At 38.9% G+C, this 24196-nt stretch overlaps 1 protein-coding gene across 10 annotated transcripts in view; it reads left to right on the top strand.

The window, feature by feature from the left end:
* Positions 1–24196, top strand: part of ACYP2 (acylphosphatase 2) — a 182288-nt gene that overhangs the window by 79227 nt on the left and 78865 nt on the right. For 7 of the 10 annotated variants that reach the window (XM_059659831.1, XM_059659830.1, XM_059659839.1 and 4 more), the window contains 2 exons: positions 4141–4157; positions 6030–6139. In XM_059659831.1, coding sequence (XP_059515814.1) covers positions 4141–4157; positions 6030–6139 — 127 coding nt within the window. Of the gene's footprint in view, positions 1–4140; positions 4158–6029; positions 6140–11319; positions 11631–18464; positions 18575–24196 lie in introns of those variants that run through there. The other 3 variants (XR_009447974.1, XM_059659832.1, XM_059659835.1) reach the window with 3 other exon arrangements.

The raw sequence follows: 24196 nt of genomic DNA, 5'->3' as shown, positions 1-24196 counted from the left end.
GTGAAATGAGGCAGAATTTTATTCCATATAAAGAAGGCCTTTCTAGCCACTACGGTGTTTAAAATCACTAAGGGCTGCTTTGTAAGGTGGTGACTGTCTGCATTCAAAATTGACACCTGCAGTCAGACCCCAGGATGAAGGGTACATTACAATAGGAAAATTTGATTTTGCATGAAAGGCAGCTGACATCATATCATTTCTTGAATACCAGTATTCCTTTGTAGATTTAAAATAGTATTTCCTTTGCAATAGTCACCTCAGAGTTGCTCACGGACACATCTTTGCACAGAGTGAGGTGCTGTTGCAGCGGATTGAGCCTCGGCTGAGCAGCATATGGTGCTCGAGTCTTTCATAACTGAAGGGGCTGATGCCTGGCCCAGTTTCCAGAGCAGTGTGTCTGTAAAAAACCTGTCTGTGTCATATCAGCTTCCTTGCTCTTTAGCAGATGAGGTGGAAGCAATGCAGAGAGGCCACAAAAGCCCATAGGAACGGCTCCCACACAGGCCGCGCCCCCTGAGTGCTCTGCTCCAGCCAGTGCCAATCGGCTGCAGAAAATCTGTCCCCAATTGGCTTCTTGTTTTCTTTGTGTGCCTCCTTCTGTTGCACAGTATGCTTCCGACTAGGGATCAGGACTCTCAGAAAGATTCTGGGGAAATTCCAAGTGGATTATGGAGCTTTGAATGCTAATTCCCGCGTGGTTCATTGCTTCACAAAGTTAACGGGCTGGAGGTCCTGTCACCTCTTGCTGCTGTGAATTCCTTCTAAGGCTTTAAAATAGGGGCTGTGGTTGAGGGGCTGAGTAAATAACACCTCTCTTCATTGTGTGAGCTATTGATTGACAAGTAAGGCCAAGACTAAAGCAGAGCCCGGCTGGTGTGGCTCAGTGGGTGAGCATAGACCTATGAATCAGGAGGTCCAGGTTACATTCCCAGTCAGGGCACACGCCCAGGTTTCTGGCTCGATCCCTAGTAGGGGGCGTGCAGAAGGCAGCCGGTCAATGATTCTCTCATCATCGATGTTTCTCTTTCTCCCTCTCCCTTCCTCTCTGAAATCAATAAAAATATATTTTAAAAAAATAATAAAGCAGGGTTTGGGGGATGTGGTGTGTTTCTTCAGGTAAGTGCACCTTGTTATAATCTGTACTGCCAAATTAGACACAGCCGCCAGGCACTGGCAGGCCTCCCTGTGGGAGAGCAGAAGGCATGACCTCTGAGGGTAACTCACTCCCAGGAGAAGGTGGGAAAGGAAGCACTTGGGCTGTGCACGGTTCTCCTTCCAGATTTACCATTAGATTGGTCACTCCTTATCTCAAGGAGGAATCAGAAACAGGGTAGAGAGGGTAGAGAGTGGCCAAGGGTGGCACATTGATGGCTATTCCTCCTCAAAGAAGGAACTATCCTAGGGCAAAGAAGCTTTCTCCTCCAGAAGGAAGTTATAAAATCTAGAGGGAGCACAACCGTTTAGTCCTGGTTGCAGTACTGCAAGATGATCTGGACTGCAGGGTTCTGGGTGTGGCGTGATAGGAAAAGTCAGGGAAGTGGTATGGTCCCAACCTGGAGAATGACTGCTGTTCTCCCACAGGTAGAGCTGGGAAGGACTAACATCAGCAGGTCCTTGGTTGAGGCTTGCAGGAAAGCTCTGGCAGGAGCGTCCTCAGCCAAGGTTTTCCCTTTATACTCTCCCTGCTCCTGACTGTAGGGTGACTATGATTTCCGCTCCAGCAGCCCTCCCAAAACCTAGAGCAGTGATGGCGAACCTATGACACGCATGTCAGAGGTGACACGCGAACTCATTGTTTTGGTTGATTTTTCTTTGTTAAATGGCATTTAAATATATAAAATAAATATCAAAAATATGAGTCTTTGTTTTACTATGGTTGCAAATATCAAAAAATTTCTATACGTGACACGGCACCAGAGTTAAGTTAGGGTTTTTCAAAATGCTGACACGCCGAGCTCAAAAGGTTCGCCATCGCTGACCTAGAGGGAAAGGCCAAGGAAATCACAGGGGCCTTGGCCCTGACCTCCCCGAGGGATGGGGGAAGTGGGGAATGGGGAATGAATGCTGAAGGGAAATGTGAGGGGGCTTCCTTTTGGGGTGATGGGAATGTTGTGCAATTAGCTACTGGTGATGGTTACAAAACTGTGAATCTACTAAGTATCACTGTATATTTAGTATACTTTGAACACTTTAAAAGGGGGTATTTAATATTATATGAATTATATCTCAATTTTTTGAAAAGTCTCACGCACACACACAAAAAGGAAAGCAAAATACTCTCAGGTGCTGCTGGTGCTGCTGGTCCATGGACCACTCTTGGAGCAGGAAAAAGCCGGACCAGATGTTTCCAATTTCTGTTTACTTCAGTTGCATGCGCTTATTTTTCATGATGCTAACCTAACAGCAGGCAGCGCTCTTCACTGTTGAGGAGCTCAGAGGGGAATGTGCACAGTGCAGCAGTGACCAAACCTTCAACTCTACCTGGGCCTTCCAGGATCTTCTCACTCTTAGGGAAACCACTGCACACGGGCCCACAGTTATGCCGTTTTCTCTCCTGTTTTGTCTCTCTCTCTTCTACATGGTGTGAAAAATTTCTTGAGTTTTCTGGCACTTTCTTTTATATCTGCTAGCTAATGTCTTTCCCTCCATCTATATAACAGATTCCCTTTCAGATCAATACTTCCACTCATCATTCCTCCACCTTTTATATGTAGCATTTAAAATATTTTTATAGCCCTACAAAAATTCCATTTGTGAGGTTATCTTGTCTTTTTTGCTTTACTACTCTTTTTCTTTATATTCTTTGGTGCTACAATAACACTATCATCAGGAAACAAACGCTATTTCTTATTATAAATCCACTTACAGAATTACATAAAATTACCCAACCCACTGAATCCTTCTGTATTTTCTTAACCAGGCTCAATTGTTGTATATTGAAGCAATATCTTTTGCCTGATTCATCTCCTGTGATTTCCCGAGTTTTTTCTTCTAATTTTTTTTCAAATGAGATATAATTTAAATTCAGTAACATTCATCTCTTTTAAAAATAATTTTATTGATTTCAGAGAGAAAGGGAGAGGGAGAGAGAGAGCTAGAAACATCAATGATGAGAATCATAGATCAGCTGCCTTCTGCATGCCACACACTGGGGATCGAGCACTCAGTCCAGGCATGTGCCCTGACCGGGAATCGAACCATGATCTCCTGGCTCATAGGGCAGCACTCAGCCACTGAGCCACACCGGCTGGGCTAACAGTCACCCTTTTTAGTGAACAGTTTTATGGGGTTTGAAACATGCAGACAGGCATGTAACCACTGCAGTGGAGATACACGGAGCGCTGTCATCGTCCCCCAGAGTTCCCTGGTGCCCTTTGCGGCGCTCCCCTCTCCCCTCCCAGCCCTTTGCAACTGACGTTTCCTGACCCTGTAGTTTGCCTTTTCCAGAAGGTGGAGTTAACATTAAAACAGAAACATTTTATTACATTTCTACTTGGATTTAGTCCTTGTCTTTATTTATTTTTTTAGATTTTACTCTTTTTTTAAAAAAATATATTTTATTGATTTTTTACAGAGAGGAAGGGAGAGAGATAGAGAGTTAGAAACATCGATGAGAGAGAAACATCGATCAGCTGCCTCCTGCACATCTCCCACTGGGGATATGCCCGCAACCCAGGTACATGCCCTTGACCGGAATCGAACCTGGGACCTTTCAGTCCGCAGGCCGACGCTCTATCCACTGAGCCAAACCGGTTCCGGCTAGTCCTTGTCTTTAAAGAAGAAATTCTAAAAGCTGAGGATAGGTAAATGTTATGTCAAATATACTCAACTGTCCTTGTAATAAGCATTTGATTTTAGTTAGCATTTTAAAATAGACTAAATATACTGTTTGGCATTCTATTATACTTTGAATGATATATTCAGATTACTAATTTTTCCCAAAAGTGAGCTTCCCTTTATCTTTTTATTTTAAAAGAAAATAAATTTTTACAACACATTTTGAATATATTCAGACATTAAAAATTTTGTTCATTTCATTTACTTACTATTGAATAAAATCGGTGAAAATTAAGTTAGGAAATATAAGATTTTTTTTAAAGGTAGACAAGCTGACTTTATTTTTATCTTTCTTTTATACAGGTGTCTGCTTCAGAATGGTAAGTCAATATAATCTGCTTTTGGTGGGGGGTGGTGGTACATTTTTTTCTCCACACTTATTTCTAATCACAATTTTTCTACTTAGTGCTGATCTACTGCTTATTTCCCATCCTTGACAGCAAATAAAAATGTATTTTTATTTCTTCACATACAAATTACTGGTTGAGGTTTTTATGAGAGCTGTCTTTACAAAGTAGTCTATTAAAAACATTACAGCGTTCTTAGCCTTTAGCTAATATCTTCTATGAATTTCAAAATACCTCTCTTGAGGTGGTTAAGTTAAACCTTTTGATTAGGTATATTAATACAAATATGGGCTCTTCCACTTGTTCTGGATGGAAGAAACCCTCTATCCAAGGGCATGTGTCTCAAATTGCATAACGAAACATGCTCATGTTGCGTAAGGTAGTGGTCCCCAGGTTTCTAGAAGTTAAAACTACTTGTTGCCTTTAAAATACTGATTTTGTTATTATGCTCCTTTCCTAAAAGTTAAATGTGACTTGTATTTTCACCGACTTATCTGAGCTGGCCGACCCTAGATTAGGTCTCTGTTCCTAACCTCTGAGTACTCTAACAGGTCCCACCTATACGCCTCCACATTTTGACATAGTTGTACCCTCTGCAGATCAGATTGTCTCCTTTTTTGTTATTACCTTACTTTCAGAACCAGCTCATACATCAACCCTAGCTATAACCATCTCAGTTTGGGTTGCTTTATATTGTTTGGGACGTAGAGAGAGATCGTGGTCACCCTGGCTTCCAAACAGAACATGTCTTTAAAAAGTTCTAGTTAGAATGGGTCCAAAGAATTTTAGTATGAAGTAGTTAAAATGACTCACAATGAAAATTTTGCTAGGTTTTTCCCTGGCTGGTGTGGTTTGGTTGGGCATCATCCAGTGCACCAAAAGGTTTGCAGTTAGATTCCTGGTCAGGGCACAAGCTCAGGTTTCAGACTCGATCCCCAGTAGAGGGAGTGCAGGAGGCAGCCCATCGATATTTTGCTCTTACATTGATGTTTCTTTCTTTCCCTTCCTCTCTTTCTTTAAAAATAAATTTAAACAAAATTAAAAAAAAATATTTCTAGGTTTTTATTTGCCAGTAGCATAAGTGAATATGGAATCAGGAAAAGGACTTAAAAAACACACAACCTATTAAGAATAATAGGAAACCCTAGCTGGTTTGGTTCAGTGGGTAGAGCATCCGTCTTCGGACTGAAGGGTCCTGGGTTTGATTCTGGTCAAGGGCATATGCACAATATGCGAGCTCGATCCCCAGAAGAGGGAGGGAGGAGGCACCTGGTCAATGATTCTCTCTCATCATTGATGATTTATATCTCTCTCCCTCTCCCTTCCTCTCTAAAATCAATACAAATATATTTTTAAAAAAGAATAATAAGAAAAATAAATTTACCTAGAGATTTATAACATTTGTTATAATTCAGAAAGCAACAGAATATTTTAACCCAGTACTTTCTGTTGCTTATAACTGGATATTTTTCTCAGTAATTGAGAATTTTAGAGTGGTCATCATTAGAAACCCAGATTAACAATGTAATTTTGTGTTAGCTGATGCAAGGGAATGCAACTGGATTTTATTAATCCCCAAACGCATCATAAAAACTGTGTTTTGAAGTAATTCCCAGGGTCAGTTTATTTTCTCACAACATGCTTGTCTTTACTGAAAGTGGAATTTAACAAAAATTCCACTTTAAGTGAAGTTTGTTATAAATAGAGGTATTTATTACTGTTGGTCAGTTGTATAATTTTAGGAAGAAATTATCAGTTTAGTGCTTTTTGAATGTTAGAATCAAGTGTTATAAATTCTGACTTTTGCTGATGGACTTTCTTCCTCTTGTTTTTTCCTGAAACCAGTACACAGAAGGTGAGGCTAAGAAAATAGGAGTGGTTGGCTGGGTGAAGAATACCAACAAAGGCACTGTTACAGGCCAAGTGCAAGGCCCTGAAGAGAAAGTCAACTCCATGTAAGTAGCAAGACTAATAACACACTCATGCCATTTATGAACTTACTTTAATGTTTCATTGGATAATAGGAATATAGTATCGATGTGCCAAATTCGGTTTGTAGATTATAACTAAACTGACATGCTTTAGGCAGACCAACAAAGAAATTCTCAGAACTGGGGATGGAATTTCTGCATTTAGGAATGGATTTCCCATGTGGACAGGCTCTCAAAAAGATCAATGGCCCCACTCTCCAATCTCTATGAATTGTGTTTTAATTCTTCTCTGACATGTGGGAAATATCCAGGATCCACGTATCTCTCATCTGAAGTGGTTGTGATAGAAGCATATGCCTTAAGATGCTTGAAGTTCTTTCCTTCCAATATATTTTATTGATTTCAGAGAGAAAGAGAGAGGGAGAGAGAGATAGAAACATCAATGATGAGAGAGAATCACGGATTAGCTGCCTCCTGCATGCCCCCTACTGGGGATCAAGGCTGCTACCCAGGCATGTGCCCCTATTGGAAATCAAACTGTGACCTCCTGGTTCATAGGTCAACATTCAACCACTGAGCACACCAGCCAGGCTTGAAGTTCATAAAGTAGCCTTCAAGGCAAAAAGATTATCATCTCCTTTTTATTGTTTAAATATATTTTAAAAAATCTAATTGTGGAGCATTTGAGGTCTTGCTCCCAGTATGTCATCAGTTTGGCTGAAATAAACTCATAAAAATTCTAAAAAAAATCTAATTATAATTTTATTTTTACTATCAGTGAAAGTATGTTTAATGAGCTCTATGGTAATCATAATATGAATCCTTGCCCACCAAAGGAGACCAAATTCAGAAATACAGGAAAAAGTGCCCTGTCATTTTCAAAGGCCTTATCTTTTCAGGTTTGTAAATTCCACTGCTGTCTGCAGTCTTTGTAAAAAATAAATAAATAAATAGCTAACATTTATTGAGCATATGCAATATGTTAGGCAGTATGCTAAACACTTTACATAGATTATCTTATGTAATTTTACAAGGATCTTATGAGGGAGGTGCTCATTAATACCCAATTTATTTTCTTTCATTGTTTGCAATTTATCTTTGTTTTCACTGCTTAATATTTTCAGATTTAAAAAGCAATGCTTTTTTGTTTATTGTAATAGGTGAAATGGTAAGATACAGAGAGATATAAAAGCAAAGCTGATAATCTGCCCCTTCCCCTCTGCTTCCTTCCCTTTGGGTAACCTGTGCCAACTTTCTGAAGCTTTCACTTTCATTTAAAAGGATTTAAGCCTGGCCAGTGTTGCTCAGTGGTCAGAGTGTTAGCCCATGCACCAAAGGGTCTCGGGTTCAATTCCTGGTCAAGGGCATGTACTTGGGTTGCAGGTTTGATCCCCAGCCCCAATCAGGGCGTGTGCGGGAGGCAACCAGTTGATGTGTCTCTCTCACTTTGATATTTCTTTCTCTCTCTCCCCCACACCCTCCCTCCCTTCCATTCTCTCTAAAAATCAATGGGAAGAACATCCTCAGGTGAGGCTTAAGCATAAAAAAAGTATTTAGGCATACATTTATAATTAAGGTTTGGTTGCTTTTACTGAAATAGAATACTTAATGCATATTTTTCTGTAGTTTTGTCGTTTGATGGACATTCATCAGTAAATGTATAACTACCAACTCCTTATTTTTCTAATTTCTTTATTTATAGGTACTTACTTGTGCTTGTGTATAAAACTGCATCCCAATTTGAAAAGTGGGGTCCAAAAATTCAATTTTATTAAATGTTAATGGAAAACAATATTTTTGGGTAGGATTGTCACAACATGCACAAAAGATTGCAAGACTTACTATAGGATTTAATATTGTATAGGACTAATAGTTCACTGCACAAGGAAATGCCAAATGACTAGGAGGGAGAGTGAGGATGGGGACTATGTGGAGGAGGGACACTCATGCCAATTATGTTATATCCTAGTCCATGTTGTAGCAGGTTTCTGATTAACATCAGTGCAATCGTATTATACATTCTGCTCATTTTTTTCTTCCCACCCCCTGCGCATCCCTGCCCCTCCCCCCTCACACTACCAGCAATCTGTGCTGGCGACCTGGTGCATTTCCTTCTGTATTTGTCTCCATGTTCACCTTTCATGCGCACGCGCCGCACACACACTCACACACACACATTGGGCGGACATACCTTTGGGTTGTGATCAATGTTTGTTTTTTAAAAATGGGATTTTTGCTGAAACCGGTTTGGCTCAGTGGATAGAGCGTTGGCCTGCGGACTGAAAGGTCCCAGGTTCGATTCCGGTCAAGGGCATGTACCTGGGTTGCGGGCATATCCCCAGTAGGAGATGTGCAGGAGGCAGCTGATCGATGTTTCTCTCTCATCGATGTTTCTAACTCTCTATCTCTCTCCCTTCCTCTCTGTAAAAAATCAATAAAATATATTTAAAAAATAAAAATAAAAATAAAAATGGGATTATTGTACATGCACTTCTCTATATCTCACTTTTATCATTAAAAAATACACCCAGAAAAATTTCTCCAAGTCAAATGGTATAGCTCTAATCTATTCTTTTTAATAGCTGCTTATAATTCTACAGTGTAAATGTACCATTATTTATTACCTTATTGTTGGGAACTCATTTTGTTTCCTCGTGGTTTTTGGTGTTTTTTTTGTTTTTGTTTTGACCATAAGAGCAATACATAATAAACATTTTATTGGTGACTTTATTTTTATGGGATAGATTCCCAGGAGTGTGATTTGTTGGTTGAAGTGTCTGTGTACTGTTAACTTCAAAATATTTGTCAGATTGCTTTCAAAACAGTTCTAAACAAATTACATTATTTTTCTCTTTATCTTGTCAGTAACTTTTCTTTTATCTGATTGGGGATAGAGTAATATATGACTTTTTACTATTATTTGCATTTTTAACTTTTATAAACTCAAATATGGCTCTCTTTTCTTTCTGGTTAATAAACAGACTGTAAAAGTTGTTTCCTAGGTTTCCGTCTAACTTTTTGATGCTTTATTTATTACATTGCTTATTTACTCCATCTGGAATTTGTTTTTATTTTATGAGATTGGGGACTGACTATATTCTACCAGATGGATAGCCAGTTGTGCCAGCACTGTTTATTAAATAATCACTCTTTCCCATTGAATTGAAATACATTTTTGTCATATATATTAAAATCTCATATCAACTGGGTTTTATTTCTGGATTCTCTGTTCTGATTATATGCCTAGAGTAATGTTCCATATTGATTTAATTAAAGTGGCTTTCTAGTATATCTTCTTTCTTTTTCATTCATTTATTTGTTTTATTGGGTATTTCACTCTAAACTTTAAGATACTTTTATCCATTTAATTGGAATTACATTTGTGTTATTGAAAACTTATCTGGCCGAAACCGGTTTGGCTCAGTGGATAGAGCGTCAGCCTGCGGACTGAAAGGTCCCAGGTTCGATTCCGGTCAAGGGCATGTACCTGGGTTGCGGGCACTTCCCCAGTGGGGGATGTGCAGGAGGCAGCTGATCGATGTTTCTCTCTCATCGATGTTTCTAACTCTCTATCTCTCTCCCTTCCTCTCTGTAAAAAACCAATAAAATATATTTAAAAAAAAAAAAAAGAAAACTTATCTGATTGTCTTATAAACATGCTTTTTAAAATAAACTTTATTTTTAGAAGTTTATATTTACAGAAAAATTGTGAAGATGGAACAGTTTCCATATATTGTCTACCCTGTTTCCCCTATTAACATTTTACATTAGTATGATGTATGTTACAGTTAATGAATCCATATTGATACATTAGCATTAACTACAATCCATATATCATTCATTCATATTTCCTCAGCATTTACCTAATGCTCCTTTTTTAGGAACACAAATTTAACTTGCTTTTTTAAAAAAAATATATATATATATATTTTATTGTTTTTTTACAGAGAGGAAGGGAGAGGGATAGAGAGTTAGAAACATCAATGAGAGAGAAACATTGATCAGCTGCCTCCAGCACACTACCTACTGAGGATGTGCCCACAACCAAGGTACATGCCCTTGACCGGAATCGAACCTGGGACCCTTCAGTCCTCAGGCTGACGCTCTATCCACTGAGCCAAACCGGTTAGGGCTTAACTTGCTTTTTAATTCTACATTGTTATGATATTAAGAAGCTTAATATTCAGTGATCCCATCTAAGAAGATGGATGTCTTTTCATTTGCTCAGATTTTTATTTTATTTATTTATTTATTTATTTATTTTTCTAAATATATTTTCATTGATTTCAGAGAGGAAGGGAGAGGGAGAGAGAGAGGTAGAAACAATGATGAGAATCATTGATCAGCTGCCTCCTGCATGCCCCCTACTGGGGATCAAGCCTGCAACCCGGACATGTGCCCTTGACCAGAATCAAACCTGGGACCCTTCAGTCCACAGGCTAATGTTCTATCCACTGAGCCAAACCAGCTAGGGCTGCTCAGATTTTTAAATTTACCATTCAATAAGATTTTATAGTTGTTATCATATGCTCTTCTTGCTGAGTTCTTCCTAAGCTAGGTATGTGCCTTGATCAGGAATCTAACGTGCAACCTCTTTTGGTTTACTGGATGATGCTCCAACCAACTGAGCCACCTGGCCAGGGCTCTAGCATCCTTTAAGTCCATTCATCTCCCTATTTATTTAGGTGTTACAGTTGTGTATTTTAATTATATATTTTAAACCTGACAAGACATTAATATTTTTTAAAGTAAATATTTTTTGAAGAGGGGGACTTCCATATATTTGACATTTTTGTTGCTTTTTTTTCCTTCCTAATTCTGTGTAGGAATATTTTCATTCTGCTAAAATATGTTCTTAAAGTATTTTATTTAATATGGGCCTGCTGGTGATGTGTATCTCAGTTTTTGTTAGTCTCTACATGTTTTTATTTTACTTTCATTCTTGAAAAATATCTGCTGTGCTGCCTATAGAATTCTAACAAGGTAGTTTTTTTTTTCAGTATTCTATGGATATACCATTTAGTGTTTTGTCTCCCATTGTGCTGTCTTAAAGTTGGCTGTCAGTTTTACATGTTGCTTCTTTAAAGTAACTTAGCTACATTTAGGATGGCAACAATAATACAATTGCCGTTTACAGTTTGCAATAATAAATATAACATTAGGCCTGTTCATTGGTTTAGTTTGTTTTCTCCGGTAATGTTTAGATCTCACAATACAGATGCCGAGAAGGCATGAAGTCAGGGTTCATCCAGGGCTGGTATTGCCAACTGCAAAGAGCAGAGGTGAGAGAGCGGGGACTTGAGGGTATTTACAGGGGTGTGACTATCATGATGAATTTTGGAATTTTGTTTGGACAAGAAGAGAAATGAACTGGGAGTAAATGGTTGGGCAGTGAGAAATGGTTGCCTTATTGGATTTTGGGTCTAACAATTTGTCACAGCTCTCGAGTACTGTTTCATCGCACTGGTTCTGGAATCAGTGGAGTCCGCTCAGAAGGGAAGGGCTGGAGTGGAACATCCCTGATGTCTCTTGCTCCAGGTGACGGAGGGCTCTTTCCCTGACTCCCCCATCCCACCCCCGTGTCCATTTGGTCTGTAAGTGGACTTCACCTGAGCATTGCCAAGTGGAAATTCCTCCTGAAAGATACTGAAAATTTTTCATATTTTGGTGTTGTCATGACTTTCTCTTTTACAGCTTTTTATTATGGGATGTTCAAATATACACATGAATAGGGAGCACAGGACAATGAACCCCAGGTGTCTATTGCCCAGTTTCAGTAACATTTAATTTCTGACTTTCTTGTTTCCCATATTCCTCCAACTTTGTTGTTGTTATTATTTGAGTATTTAAAGCAAATTTTCTGCATTATATTATTCATCTGTAAGTTACCTTGGATAATATGAAACAGCCAATATTTGACAACATTTTTACCTATAAAATGGCTATTTCAGATTGTTTAATCTAATATTTTCCTGTTTTTCTAACAGAAGTAGTATGAACCTATTAATATATTTTTCTAAACCCCACAGCAGATCTGTCTCCAAATGTCAAAGTGCTTCCCATATCAGTGCCCCTTTTCCTGGGAGCTTGTCTTCCTCATAGTCTTGGTTTAAGCCTGTTCCACACCAGGAGTGGGTTCCTGTCTCCTCAATCATGTTTTCATCTTTCTCGATTTAATCCCTTGCTTTATTGAAACACAATTCTCTATAAACTTCCCAAGGAAAAGTTCATGAGAGAACCAAAAATATGGTCTTACTGCCTACCTTTATTTCTCTCATACTTGATTGTTTGTTATAAAAATCTATGCCAAAAATAATCTCCCATTCAGAATTTTAAAGGCATAGATCCATAACTTCTTGTGTTGCTGTTGAGAGATTTGTTATCATTCCCACATAAAGGAGTGGGAGTTACGCCTGTTTATTCCTTTCAGAAAGTTTTTAAGATGTTCATTTTATTCCTATTTCTGCATTTCCGCAAGCCTCTGTCCATGTTTTAATTTCACTTTAAATGCTGGGCTCTGGGAAGAAGAGAGTTGTCTCTTTTTGGACAATTTTATTTCCCTCTCTCTTCTTGGGTCTCCTCTTTTGAAACTTCTATATGGACCTCTAATTTTCAACTTTTCTCACTAGTTTTCAAACTGTTATCTGGGAAATGGCCTCAACTTTGTCTTGCATTCTCCCCTATTAATTTTTTCTTTCTATTGCTATATTTTAATTTTTCTACTTTATAGCATCTTTTTTTTTTATATCTCTGAGGATATTGTGTATTTTTCTTTTTGAAGTTTTCTTCTGCTTTTTGCATTGTTTCTGTTTCCTCTAACTTCCTTTTCTTTTACCTCTCCTTGCCTTTTCTTTGTTTTCCGTTTTGCTCCTCTCTTTCATACTGCAGACTTCCCTTACAGTCATATTTTCAGCAACTTGCTCATAAATATGGACAGACAGCCAAGAATAAACAGACTTTTAAGGAAATTTTCCAACATGTAATTGTAGACTTGTTGGCTCGAGGAATAGTGATGACTGATGGAGAGTTGGCCTTCTTGTTGGGGAACCTCCAAATGTTAAATCAATAGGTCTTCTTGTCTGCAGTCCCTTGTGCCTTCAAACCCCGAGTCTTCTGTGGGTTCCAATTGTTTTCTTGCTTCTGCAGCCACTTTGGCTATAATGTCCTTTGTTATTCTGTGTTGTTGATTCCTCCTCCATCTGTTTTCCTTCTGATTTGTTGAAATATCTTTTTCAGGTTATAGTTTTGTATCAACTAGGAATATTTTCAGCTGCAAGTTAATAGAAAACCAGACTTAAAATGAATAAAACAGTTAAGGGTTCTTTTTTCTCAGTAACAAGAAGTCTGGGGGTAGGTGGTTACTGGCCTTCGGCTCAGTAGCTCAGTGATATGAGGACCAACCTCCGTGGTCCCCTTGGCCTTTCCCTCCTGGTCAGAAATGGAAAAGTGCAGCAGCACATAACATCCACAGTCAAGGCAGGAGAAGGCAGGAAGGGGTAAGGATTGTGCTGCTTTCCCAGAACTTGGCTGTCATCAGTGTGTGGACAGTGTTTGAAGCCATGTACATGGTTGGGTTTTTGCAGGGAGAGCTCATGTGATGACAGGCAAGCAGGAACCAGACACCAGAAAATGTAAATCAAACATTTTATCATGTTTTAACAAACATGATAAAATGCCATTACAATGAAAAATATTTAAAGAATGAATCTATTCCTCTAGCATCTACTATGTGCCATACAGTATTTAAGGTACTGAATTATAAAAAAAATTAAACCACAGTAAGAGAAGTTAGGGAGATAGGTTGTAAGGTCAGACTAAAGGTGCTGCATTTGTAAGCTATATGAATGTTGCCTTATTTTCTGCTAGTTAGTAGAAACCTTTAAAAAATTTTTTATTATTTTTTGGAATGCTATGACAATAAGCCACAGAAATCAAAGTTAAATTGCCTTTAAAAATACAGGTGTGATTTCTTCCCAAGTTATTGAAATGTGGAATTCAACAGGGATCAACATTTAGAGGAGGCCTGGCTGTGATTATAACAGTCCTGCTTCATTTTTGCTAAGGAGCCAGCAGCATCCAAGAACACGCTGCAGGGTGTGTGTGTGTGTGTGTGTTCTTCCCCGTTTGTGTTTTATTTTCTCAGAAACAATGACTGGTGGCTTTCTTTAGCAATTTGCATTATATGTTTTGGATTGTAGAGGTAAGTTCTGCCAACATTTTTGATGCATAGAAACCATTTTGAATTTATCGTTTTATTAAACCTATTTTCCCCCAAAATTAAATAAAAATATTTTCTGATTTTTGGCAATCATTTTAAATTAATGTGTAGAGTTATGACACTGAGCATAAACCTTTGACTAAATCTACACAAAATATATTTTTCTTAAAGACTAAACAGTAATTTTGCAAAAAAAACCCACAAAAAAACAACAACCCACAACAAAACAACAACAACCAAAAAATTCCCCCCACAAAACTGAAAACATTTGAATTTGGAGACAGTGAGCCAAATTCTAAAAGTCAAATTACATCTTGGTTGCTACATATTTTTCAAACTATATGTCATACATCTGTTCTCTTCACTTCAAAGCATCATTCACAGACTGGGGTATGTATAAAAGAGGATGATCAAATACGTCATAATACAAGGAATGCTCGGCGGCACTGTGGATATTTAGGCTGGAAAAAAGAATACTTGAGGGAATAACGATAGTTTACCTCTAACGGGTAGATGTTCCCTGTTGTTCCAGAGGTGATCATTTTCGTTGTGGCCATGAGTGAATTCACTTATTTCATCTGATAAAGCATGTTCTTGTAAAGGCACCTAATGTATCTAATGGTGGAATTTTATCAATAACTAGGAGTCTGTGTCAGGGGTTGGCAGACTACAACCTTGAGCCGGATCTGGCCCATTACCCGTTTTGTAAATGAGGGTTCACACAGCCACACCCACTCATTCATATTTTGTCTGCTGTTGCTTGTGTGTTACCCCCAGGAGTTGGGTACTTGCAACCCAGACCTGATGGCCACAAAGCCTAAAATGCTTACTCTCTGTTCCTTTACAGAAAAAGTTTGCTGACCCCTAGTGTAGATTTCAGACAAGTCAAGGGTTTACAGAAGCTCTAACTCATTGGGTGATGGTAAATTAGCATAGGTGACTTCTAAAGTCCTGTCCAACTAAGATTCTGTGGTTCTATACAGAGTCAACAATATACATGTAGTTAAGATGTGTTCACGGCTTAAGAGTTAGAAGTAGAATAGAGTCACCAATATAATTGTATTTATCTCTTCCACAGATACTTAGCATTTGTGTGAAATGTGAAATTTTAACAGCATTCTGCTTTAACTATGAAATGCCATTGTTTATCTTTTAAAAAAAATTATCTTTATTGTTGAAAGTATTACAGATGTCTCTTTTTTTACCCCATGGACTCCCTCCCTCCACTCCCTCCCCCTCCCCAGCTGTTTCACCATTTCCAGCTGTTAAACTAGTGGATTGGAATGAAGCAATGGATTTTGTGAACAATTCAGTAGTGTCAGATTCAAAGTTATTTAATATTTTTTAAAAATAACTTTCCTCTGGCAGACCATTAGTGGCATTACTTTCTATGTAACCAGAGTTGTTAGTTTTTTATGACTTTTCACCTGAGAATCCCAAAGCACTTTACTAATATTTTATACCTTATTCATAAAGTCCTTCTTACACAAACAGATGGGGTTAGTAAGAAAGTACCCATTGGATGTTCTGTTTGTGTCTGTGTTTTCCATTGGATGTTCTACTGAAATATAGAAGACTTGGGACATTTTTCAGGAGAACAAAAATTCATTGAGGAGCTATAACTTCGAAAAATAATTTTAGTGTAACCTAATTAATATAAATTACTGGAAAACTAGAAACATGAAAAATACCTATAGTAGAGTTGGAGTTCTAACATCAGATTTTAGACTTCAAATACTAAGTTATTTATTTTCCTTTGGAATATGTTTTTATTAAAATTACTTAAATACATGGTTTTTGCTTTAAAGTTTATATTTAAACATAAACTTTAAATATAAAGATCAGCCGCCTAAATATAAAGATCAGCTGCCTATTTCAGTCTACTCACTACAAAATAAATGTGATACTTCTTTTTTAATTTGCAAAATGTTTACATGGTTGTTCCAAAAAATTCAAATGCTATAGCGTTATATGGAATAAAATATGTAAGCCCTGCCGGTCCTCATAACACCATAGTCCTACACACTTTTCCTATGTGTGTAAAAACGCGTGCGCATGTGTGTGTGTTGTTCCCACGCGAGTGTGCACGTGCAAGGGTGCTCCCCCGTGCCTTAGGGAGCAGGGCAGGCCTCTCTTTCTGGCCTCTTCTGCTGCTCTCCCTCTCACGTGTTCAGTTCCTCCTCCCTCAGGACAGGAGCTCCACCCTCTTCCTGGAATGGATGCCTCTTTCTGTCTCCACACCTTGCGATTGTTCCCCACTCACCCTGTTAAGTCCTCTCACCACATGCTCTGCGTCTTCACCTCAGCACAGCTGTTATGAGGAATTACTTAATACCCCCCACCTCTACCCCAAGAGAATGTCTTCAGCTGTAAGTAACAGAAAACCGGATGAACAAGTGCCTCAGGCAGACGGGGCTCTGTTCTCCTTGGATATAAAGGCAGCTGGAGGTCAGTGGAGGTTGCCCTTGGCCAGCTGATTCCCAGTGTCAGGATCCGGGAACGGCGGATCCCCTTGTCCCTTCCCTCATGGTTGTAGAATGACTGCTCCAGCTTCCAGCATCACACCCGCACTCAAGGCTGGATGAAGGGATGGCTATGGGCCTGTTCTCTTTTATCTGGAAAGCAAACATTCCAGAAGCCTGCAGCACACTTCCATATGTGTGCTCCTTTCTGGCCAGCTCCTACTAGAGTGAGCGTTTCCAGCCACCGGTGAGGAAGGTGAGTGTTTTGTGTTCCTTTATCAGATGGGAGGTGCAGCTGCAAGAGGAGACAGAGAGGCTCGGGAGCAAACAAGTTTATTATACTCACAATCGCAGAGACAAGGCACAGCATGCCACGCAGCGTCACGGGGAAAACACCTGGGTGGCTAGAAGGGAGTGAGGGGTGAGGTGCAGGTAGGAGCCTTTGTTGGGGTTTCTGGGGAAAAGGCAGGGCAGGGCTGGGCAGGGTAAGTGGTTTGGGATGGGCTAGTTTGAGTAGTTCCAGAGGGTTTTGGCCCACAGGGGTGGTCCCTATATGCCTGGTCCTTGGCCCTGGGATGTTAAGAGAGAGGAATATTGCCTTCTGGGATGCACAGGCTTGATGGAGGAGGTAGGGCTCTGGATTCACTAGTTTGTATAGTGGTTAAAGTCATGCTCAAGGCTGAGCTCTTTGCTATCTTCAGGAATTTACTATCCCTCAAGAAGGGCAGTCTTTCTCAGCCAGAAAGGTTTTTTTAAGATATCAAGACAGAAAATAAAATTTACAGAAAATAAAATTTATATTCTATACAGTGAGGGAGAGGGGAGTAATTAAGATTGGTGTTGGGTTCACCACTCATTGTCTACCGCACCTCTCAAGACTCCTGAAGGGGAGGGATTGTCTGTTCTTCCTTGAATTCCCAATGCCTCGCAGAGTGCTGGCACACAGAATGAACAGTGATGTGCATGTTCGAAAGAGAAGGCAGAGCAAGAACATTCAGGAGAAGGGAAAGTCAGGTGCAAGGGGAAAAGTGACTGGGGCCTAGAAAGATGACAGGGACTGTTAGAAATTGAGGCTGAAGAGGTACTTTGTGGTCAAACTGTGGAGCCTTGCACATCGTGTTAGTTTGTTCTTTCTGTCAGCTTTGGGGAGGCATTGAAGAGTTTCAGGCCAAGGAGTGACACAGGATGTGGGGGTTCATGTTAACTGTGTTGGTAGTGTGGGCTAGGAACTGGAGGAAGAGAGATGGGAATCAGGGAGACCAGTTAACAATATTATACTCTGGTTTTATAAAGTAGAGTGAGGATAATTTGGGGGATTTGGAAATGTAATTTTGAAGTCATCCTCTAGAACAGTTATTCTCAAAGTATGACCCTGGACCAGTAGCATCTGCATGATGGCAATTCGTTAAAAATGCAAATTCTTGGGACCCACTCCAGACCTTTAGCAAGCCCTGCAGGTGACTCTGAGGTACCTGAAGCTGGAGAGTCACTAATTAGAGCAGTAGACACTTGGGTGAAGAGAGTCTGCAGGTCACCTGATCTGATACAACCAATCTGCCTGTTAGAATCACCTGGGGCGCTTTTTCATGCTGAGCCCCACAGCAGAACAACTAAAATCAAAACCTCTAGGCGTGGGATCCAGGCATCAGTTTATTTCCATTGCTCCCAGGTGATGCCAATATGCAGCCAGGCCTGAAAATCACTGATCTTGTCTAACCCCCATGGACGACAAAGCTCAGGGCTGGAAGATGAGTTGCTCAAGGTCACACATAAGTTCAGGTAAGAATCAACTTTTTAAGCTGTTCTCTCCAGGACACTTTAAATACTATCCCAACTTTTTGACAATTTGCCTTAAGATAATGGCTTCTAAGTCATTCACAGTAACGATTATAACTGCCAAAATTTTAGAAGAGAAATAGGTTGCAGACAGGATTATAAAAAATTCAGTTCTCCTTTAGTTAACAGCATTTCACACTTCAGGAAACTATCCTTTTTCTAAAGATTATATTAAATTATGGATAAATAGTGCTTTGTTATGTGCGTGTAAGTAAATAATCCTTTCTCAAACTCTAGGTGGAGCTCTTTGGTTTATATTGTTTTACGTATCATTTTGAGAGTCTGTTTTAAAAAGGAGCTATTTTGGATTTTAAAAAATTAAACATTTATAATAAGTATTCTCAACATTTCTCAGCTCTCCTTGTTTTTTTCTGATTACAGAGTCATTTGGATACAAACTCATATTTGTTTTATTACTTGACCAAAAAAATCCAAACCCAGGCCTGTGAGAGTCATTTTTGAATCTGTCTTAAATCTGTAATGTTATCTCAGTGTTTAATGAATGGGATATGTTTCCCATGGTTTTTGTTTCTTGTAAGTCTTAATGTTGAAATAGGATTTCTGCAAGGTGAGTTTCCTTTTCTGAATATTGTCGGTAGAGAGAGATCTTGCGGATGACACAGTTGTTGTTGCTATAGTAATTTCTTCAACTATTTTTACCCCATTGTATACAAAGGAGTGTTAACAGCTCCTTTCCTGTAACATAAGTGAAACATCTGCTCTTTCCTCCTTTCTAGCTCAGTATTTCCCCTTTTACTGGGAGTGCACTTGAAACGACATTCCCAGAATATGCAGCATGTTATTTTTAGATAGTGTAAGCCAGTGGTTGTGGTTCCTGGACCAGCAGCAGCACCATCACCTGAGAGTGTTAGACATACAGATTCTCAGGGCCTCGCCAGACCTACGGAACCAGAAACCCTGGGGGTATGGTCCGGCAATCTGTGTTGAACCACTGGCATATGCAATTTTGAAAGGATGCAAGTCCTATACTCACTGGTGCCTACATAAAATACTCGTTCTGTGCAGTCAACTGTGCCCATTTTAGGGTTGTCCAGTGCTTTTTAAATGACCGAGGGATTTAGTTCAAAGAAAGAATTCTCATTCAATAAGTTTGAGGTGCCTGACACTCAATTTTGTTGTTGTTAATCCTCACTCGAGGATATTTTCCTCACCCGAGCGTATTTTTTCCATTGCTTTTTAGAGAGAGAGAGAGAGAAAGAGAGATGTGAGAGAGACACACTGATTGGTTGCCTTCCACACATGCCCTGACCATGGCCGGGGAATCAAACCTGCAACCCAGGTGCATACCCTCGACCAGGAATCGAACCCATGACCCTCTGGTGCACGGGCCGACGCTCTAACCACTGAGCAACGTCAGCCAGGACTGTATTTTTAATAAGCTCCTACATAATGTGGATTTTGCTTGTCATGAATCTCACTTTGAGTAGGGATGATATTGGCCAGCCAAATATGGCCCAACGTGAAGCTATAAAAGTGAACCTTAGGTGTACATGAGAACAGGGGAATAGTTCAGACCACATAGAGCTTAGACTTTCTGCATTTTCCCATAACAATGGAAACATAAAATCAAGATTCTATAGCAATTTGGCTTTTGAACCCCACCTTCCATACCATCTTCCTCTCCCATTTCCTAGTTTCACATTGATCATCCTGGTGCCTATGGTAACGCCCATCTGACAAGGCTGAGAGACATAGCTCACAGGGGAGGGCAGTGACCTCTCTTAACAAGGGACTCTATTTTGGTTTTGCTTTGTTCCTTTTAATGCTTTCAACAGTTGCACTTGGTCTACCATCACAAAAGCCAGATGGTAATCCTTGGGTCCCTTTGTCAGTACTATATCTGTTGACCTGTGACCTTTTGTTTCTAGCTCCTGCTGAACATAAACACACATCTAATGTATCTCCACTCATTTCTTTAACATTTCTAATGTATCTCTACTCATTTCTTGTTCTGTGTAGTTTTTGTAAAATATTTTCGGATTTTGATTCAGTTATGTAGCGTATTCATTATTCCTCTCAGCTCACCAACTGAGAAATGTGATAAGTATCCTTTCTATATCATTGTTCAAATAATTGATAACAATATTCAACAGTATAGGGCTCTCAGCATGCTTTAGAAACTTCTCTTTCACATATATAGACATATTGGCAAAGATGTAATGATGTAATTCTTAAGGGCATTATACAGTATTTTTCAAAAGTGAGGAAATAGCATAATGAACACCTACATCTAGTTTTCAGAGTTGTAATTTTTAAGGTATTTCTGTCACACGTATAGAAATGAATGAAGACATTTGAGGTTTTGTTGTGGGGCATTGGAATATGGCCTGGCTTTCACAAACATTAAGGAATTAGTGGTAAATCTGTTAGGTGTGATAGTAGTATCATGGTTATGTAAAAAAATGTTATTTTTCACAGCTCTGTACTGAAGTTTTGGGATAAAATGTCATGATGTCCATAATTTTATTTACAGTCCTTCAGATCGTCATAAGAATCCAATAGAAAGAGAGTTATTGAATAGGAGAAACCTAAAGAGAGTCAGAATAATGGCTAAATGGCCTTTTGTCAGCCTATACTGATGCAATTGTTTAGAACCTGGGATATTTTCACAAATTTTAAATAAGTCAACTTTAAAAAATTACCACATAATGTGCAAAAAAAGAAAGGTGAGGCTGAGAGCCTCACTCCATCCCATTTCTGTACCCTTAATATTACTATCGTTTATAATAAAAATGGTTTCTATATTTTGATGTAGACTTCTGAAAACTCTTTTGTCAAACTCTCCACTCTGACCATTACTCCATAAAATATGCCTTACCCAGAACCACTGAGCCAAATCTGCCATATCTGAATGTCTAATCAAGTAAGACAGCTACATGGTGGTGAACGAGGGACCATAAAAAATAATTGAATATTACCAAGGGTAGCATTATTAATATAATTTCAGAAACATTACTAGGATAATATTTAGACAAGTAGTAGGATCAAGTATTTTGTATATTTGCCAAGTTATTTTAAAATATGTATGGATGGCAATCACTGACTTGAAGAAACTTAATGAATTTAATGAAGAGGAAGAGCTGTGAACATGAATATAAAGTATCTCGGGGAAATGTAAAAGGGATACGACTAGTCTGGCTGCGTCTATAACTATTCGGAATAAAACTTTAAGTGTTGCCATTTTCTGGGTGGCTGAGGATGACAAAGGCAAAATTTGTATTGGATGCATTCACTTAAATAGCACAGAGATTGGGCAATCAAGTGAAACACTGGGAAGATGAGCCAAAGCTTCACTTTTGGCACCAGTTCCCATTCCTATATGCCTGTTGGGATTTTTAAAACTTGGGTTTCCTGCCCAGAGTCAATTAGAAAAAAAAATTTTTTTATTACCTGAACCATTTTCGATGGTTCTACACCCTTCCCTTACTTCTTTTTTCTTTCCTCCCTAAGTTAGAAGCTATTTAGCAGAGGCGGACCTTTTTTTTAATGACTCCAGCCTGTAATTTCAGTAGTAAATCTGCCAGGGCCAGTGGACATGTGTAGTGCCATTTGTGCCAAACCAAATGGCCACTGTGTTCGGTCTGCCTGTTTTGTTTTCTGTTTCTTTTATTTTCAGGGCATGCCCATGAAAGCCTTTCCCTCTCCCCACTCACTTCAGTTTGTAATCTGTGGGCATTACCGATATACACTGAGTGGCCAGATTATTATGACCACTTATGTTTGTAGGCCAATTAGCTGTAATTTCCCGCTGAAGTTGCTAGAGGGCCAGATCATTATAAACGTCTGAATAGCACAACATACCTAAGTATCATTGCTGATCAAGTTCATCCTATCATGTTGATGGCGTATCCCAATGGAGATGGCTTCTTCCAACAAGACAGTGTGCCATGCCATGGTGCTTGTATTGTGCAGGAGTGCTTTCAAGAACTTGAGGGAGACTTTACCTTGCTTAGGTGGCCCCCACAAACCAGATCTCAATCCAATTGAGCGTTTGTGGGACAAAGTTAAAAGAGCCATCAGGCAGATGGTTCCATAACCATCAAATCTCACAGAGCTGGACAGTGCTATTCATCAGGCACGGTGTCAGATTCCTCGCATCACCTTTCAACATCTCGTGGAGTCAGTGCCAAGAAGAATCGCCGCAGTATTGAAGGCAGAAGGTGGCCCAACAAAGTACTGATGGGGTGGTCATAATAATCTGGCCACTCAGTGTATATACACATATAATCACCTTTCTTTGGCCCCCGTATTAGATTTCTTGATAAATAATCTTCAACCTGTAGGAATTTAAGACTAGTTATGATCTATCAGCTATATCTATATTCATGTTATTCTAGATATTTTGACAAATAGCACACAGGAAAGGCCCACAAAAATTATTAGGTTTTTCCTAAAGAAAAATACTGCCTCTGTTTTTATAATTTTGTTTTTTAATAAAATAATACCTGCACATGTTTTTAAAATTCAAATAGTACTAAAAGTATAAAAGAAAAAGATCCAGCAGCCACCTCCTCTAACCCATCCCCTCCCTCAACAACTATTTTTTTTTTCTATTCACAGTAGCAGAAAATTTACATTTTAATGATATCTGGATTCAACAGAGCAAATTTATTTAAAAACAACAATTTATACTCATTAAATGAGATTTTACTGTACAGTAAAAACCATTAATACCAACTGCAATGTTTTGTGTTACCTTAAGTTAAACTTGTTTTCTCAAAACTGATTTTGCACCATCATAAAAAAATTAATTACAAGAGAATGTCAAACCAATAGAAGAGAATGGAAAAAAATAATATTAATTTATATACAATTTGCCACAGATAGAAATGCTTCTAAAATGGATATCAACATTTTGTGATAACCAAATTTTGCAGAACCTAGATAACCCACTCTGCAGAACCTAGAAATGAAATGGGAGGTACCCCAAATGTCCCATTATATTTCACCAAGTGAAAAGAAGTGCCTTAAATACAATAAGAGAAGGAGGGGTAATAGTAACACTAATAACTAAAATTATATAGGTTTCAAACATACAATTCTATAATACATCAACTGTATATTACATTGTGGAAAATAACTTTCTTTTTTTTTTTTTTTTATTTTCGGCCCCATTTATTTATTTATTTATTTTTTTTATTGCTTAAAGTATTACAAAGGGTATTACATATGTATCCATTTTATCCCCCCGCCCTAGACAGTCCCCTAGCCTCCCCTATCACCCAGTGTCTTATGTCCATTGGTTATGCTTATATGCATGCATACAAGTCCTTTAGTTGATCTCTTACCCCCCTACCTCCTGCCCCCCAACCCTCCCCGGCCTTCCCGCTGCAGCTCGACAATCTGTTTGAGGCAGCTCTGCCTCTGTATCTATTATTGTTCAAAAGTTTATAATGGTCTCTATTGTCCACGAATGAGTGAGATCATGTGGTATTTTTCCTTCATTGACTGGCTTATTTCACTTAGCATAATGCTCTCCAGTTCCATCCATGACGTTGCAAATGGTAAGAGTTCCTTCCTTTTTAGAGCAGCATAGTATTCCAT

Source organism: Myotis daubentonii, chromosome 12 (assembly GCF_963259705.1).
Source record: "Myotis daubentonii chromosome 12, mMyoDau2.1, whole genome shotgun sequence".
NCBI classification, from domain to species: domain Eukaryota; kingdom Metazoa; phylum Chordata; class Mammalia; order Chiroptera; family Vespertilionidae; genus Myotis; species Myotis daubentonii.
This window is presented reverse-complemented; position numbering and strand designations above follow the sequence as displayed.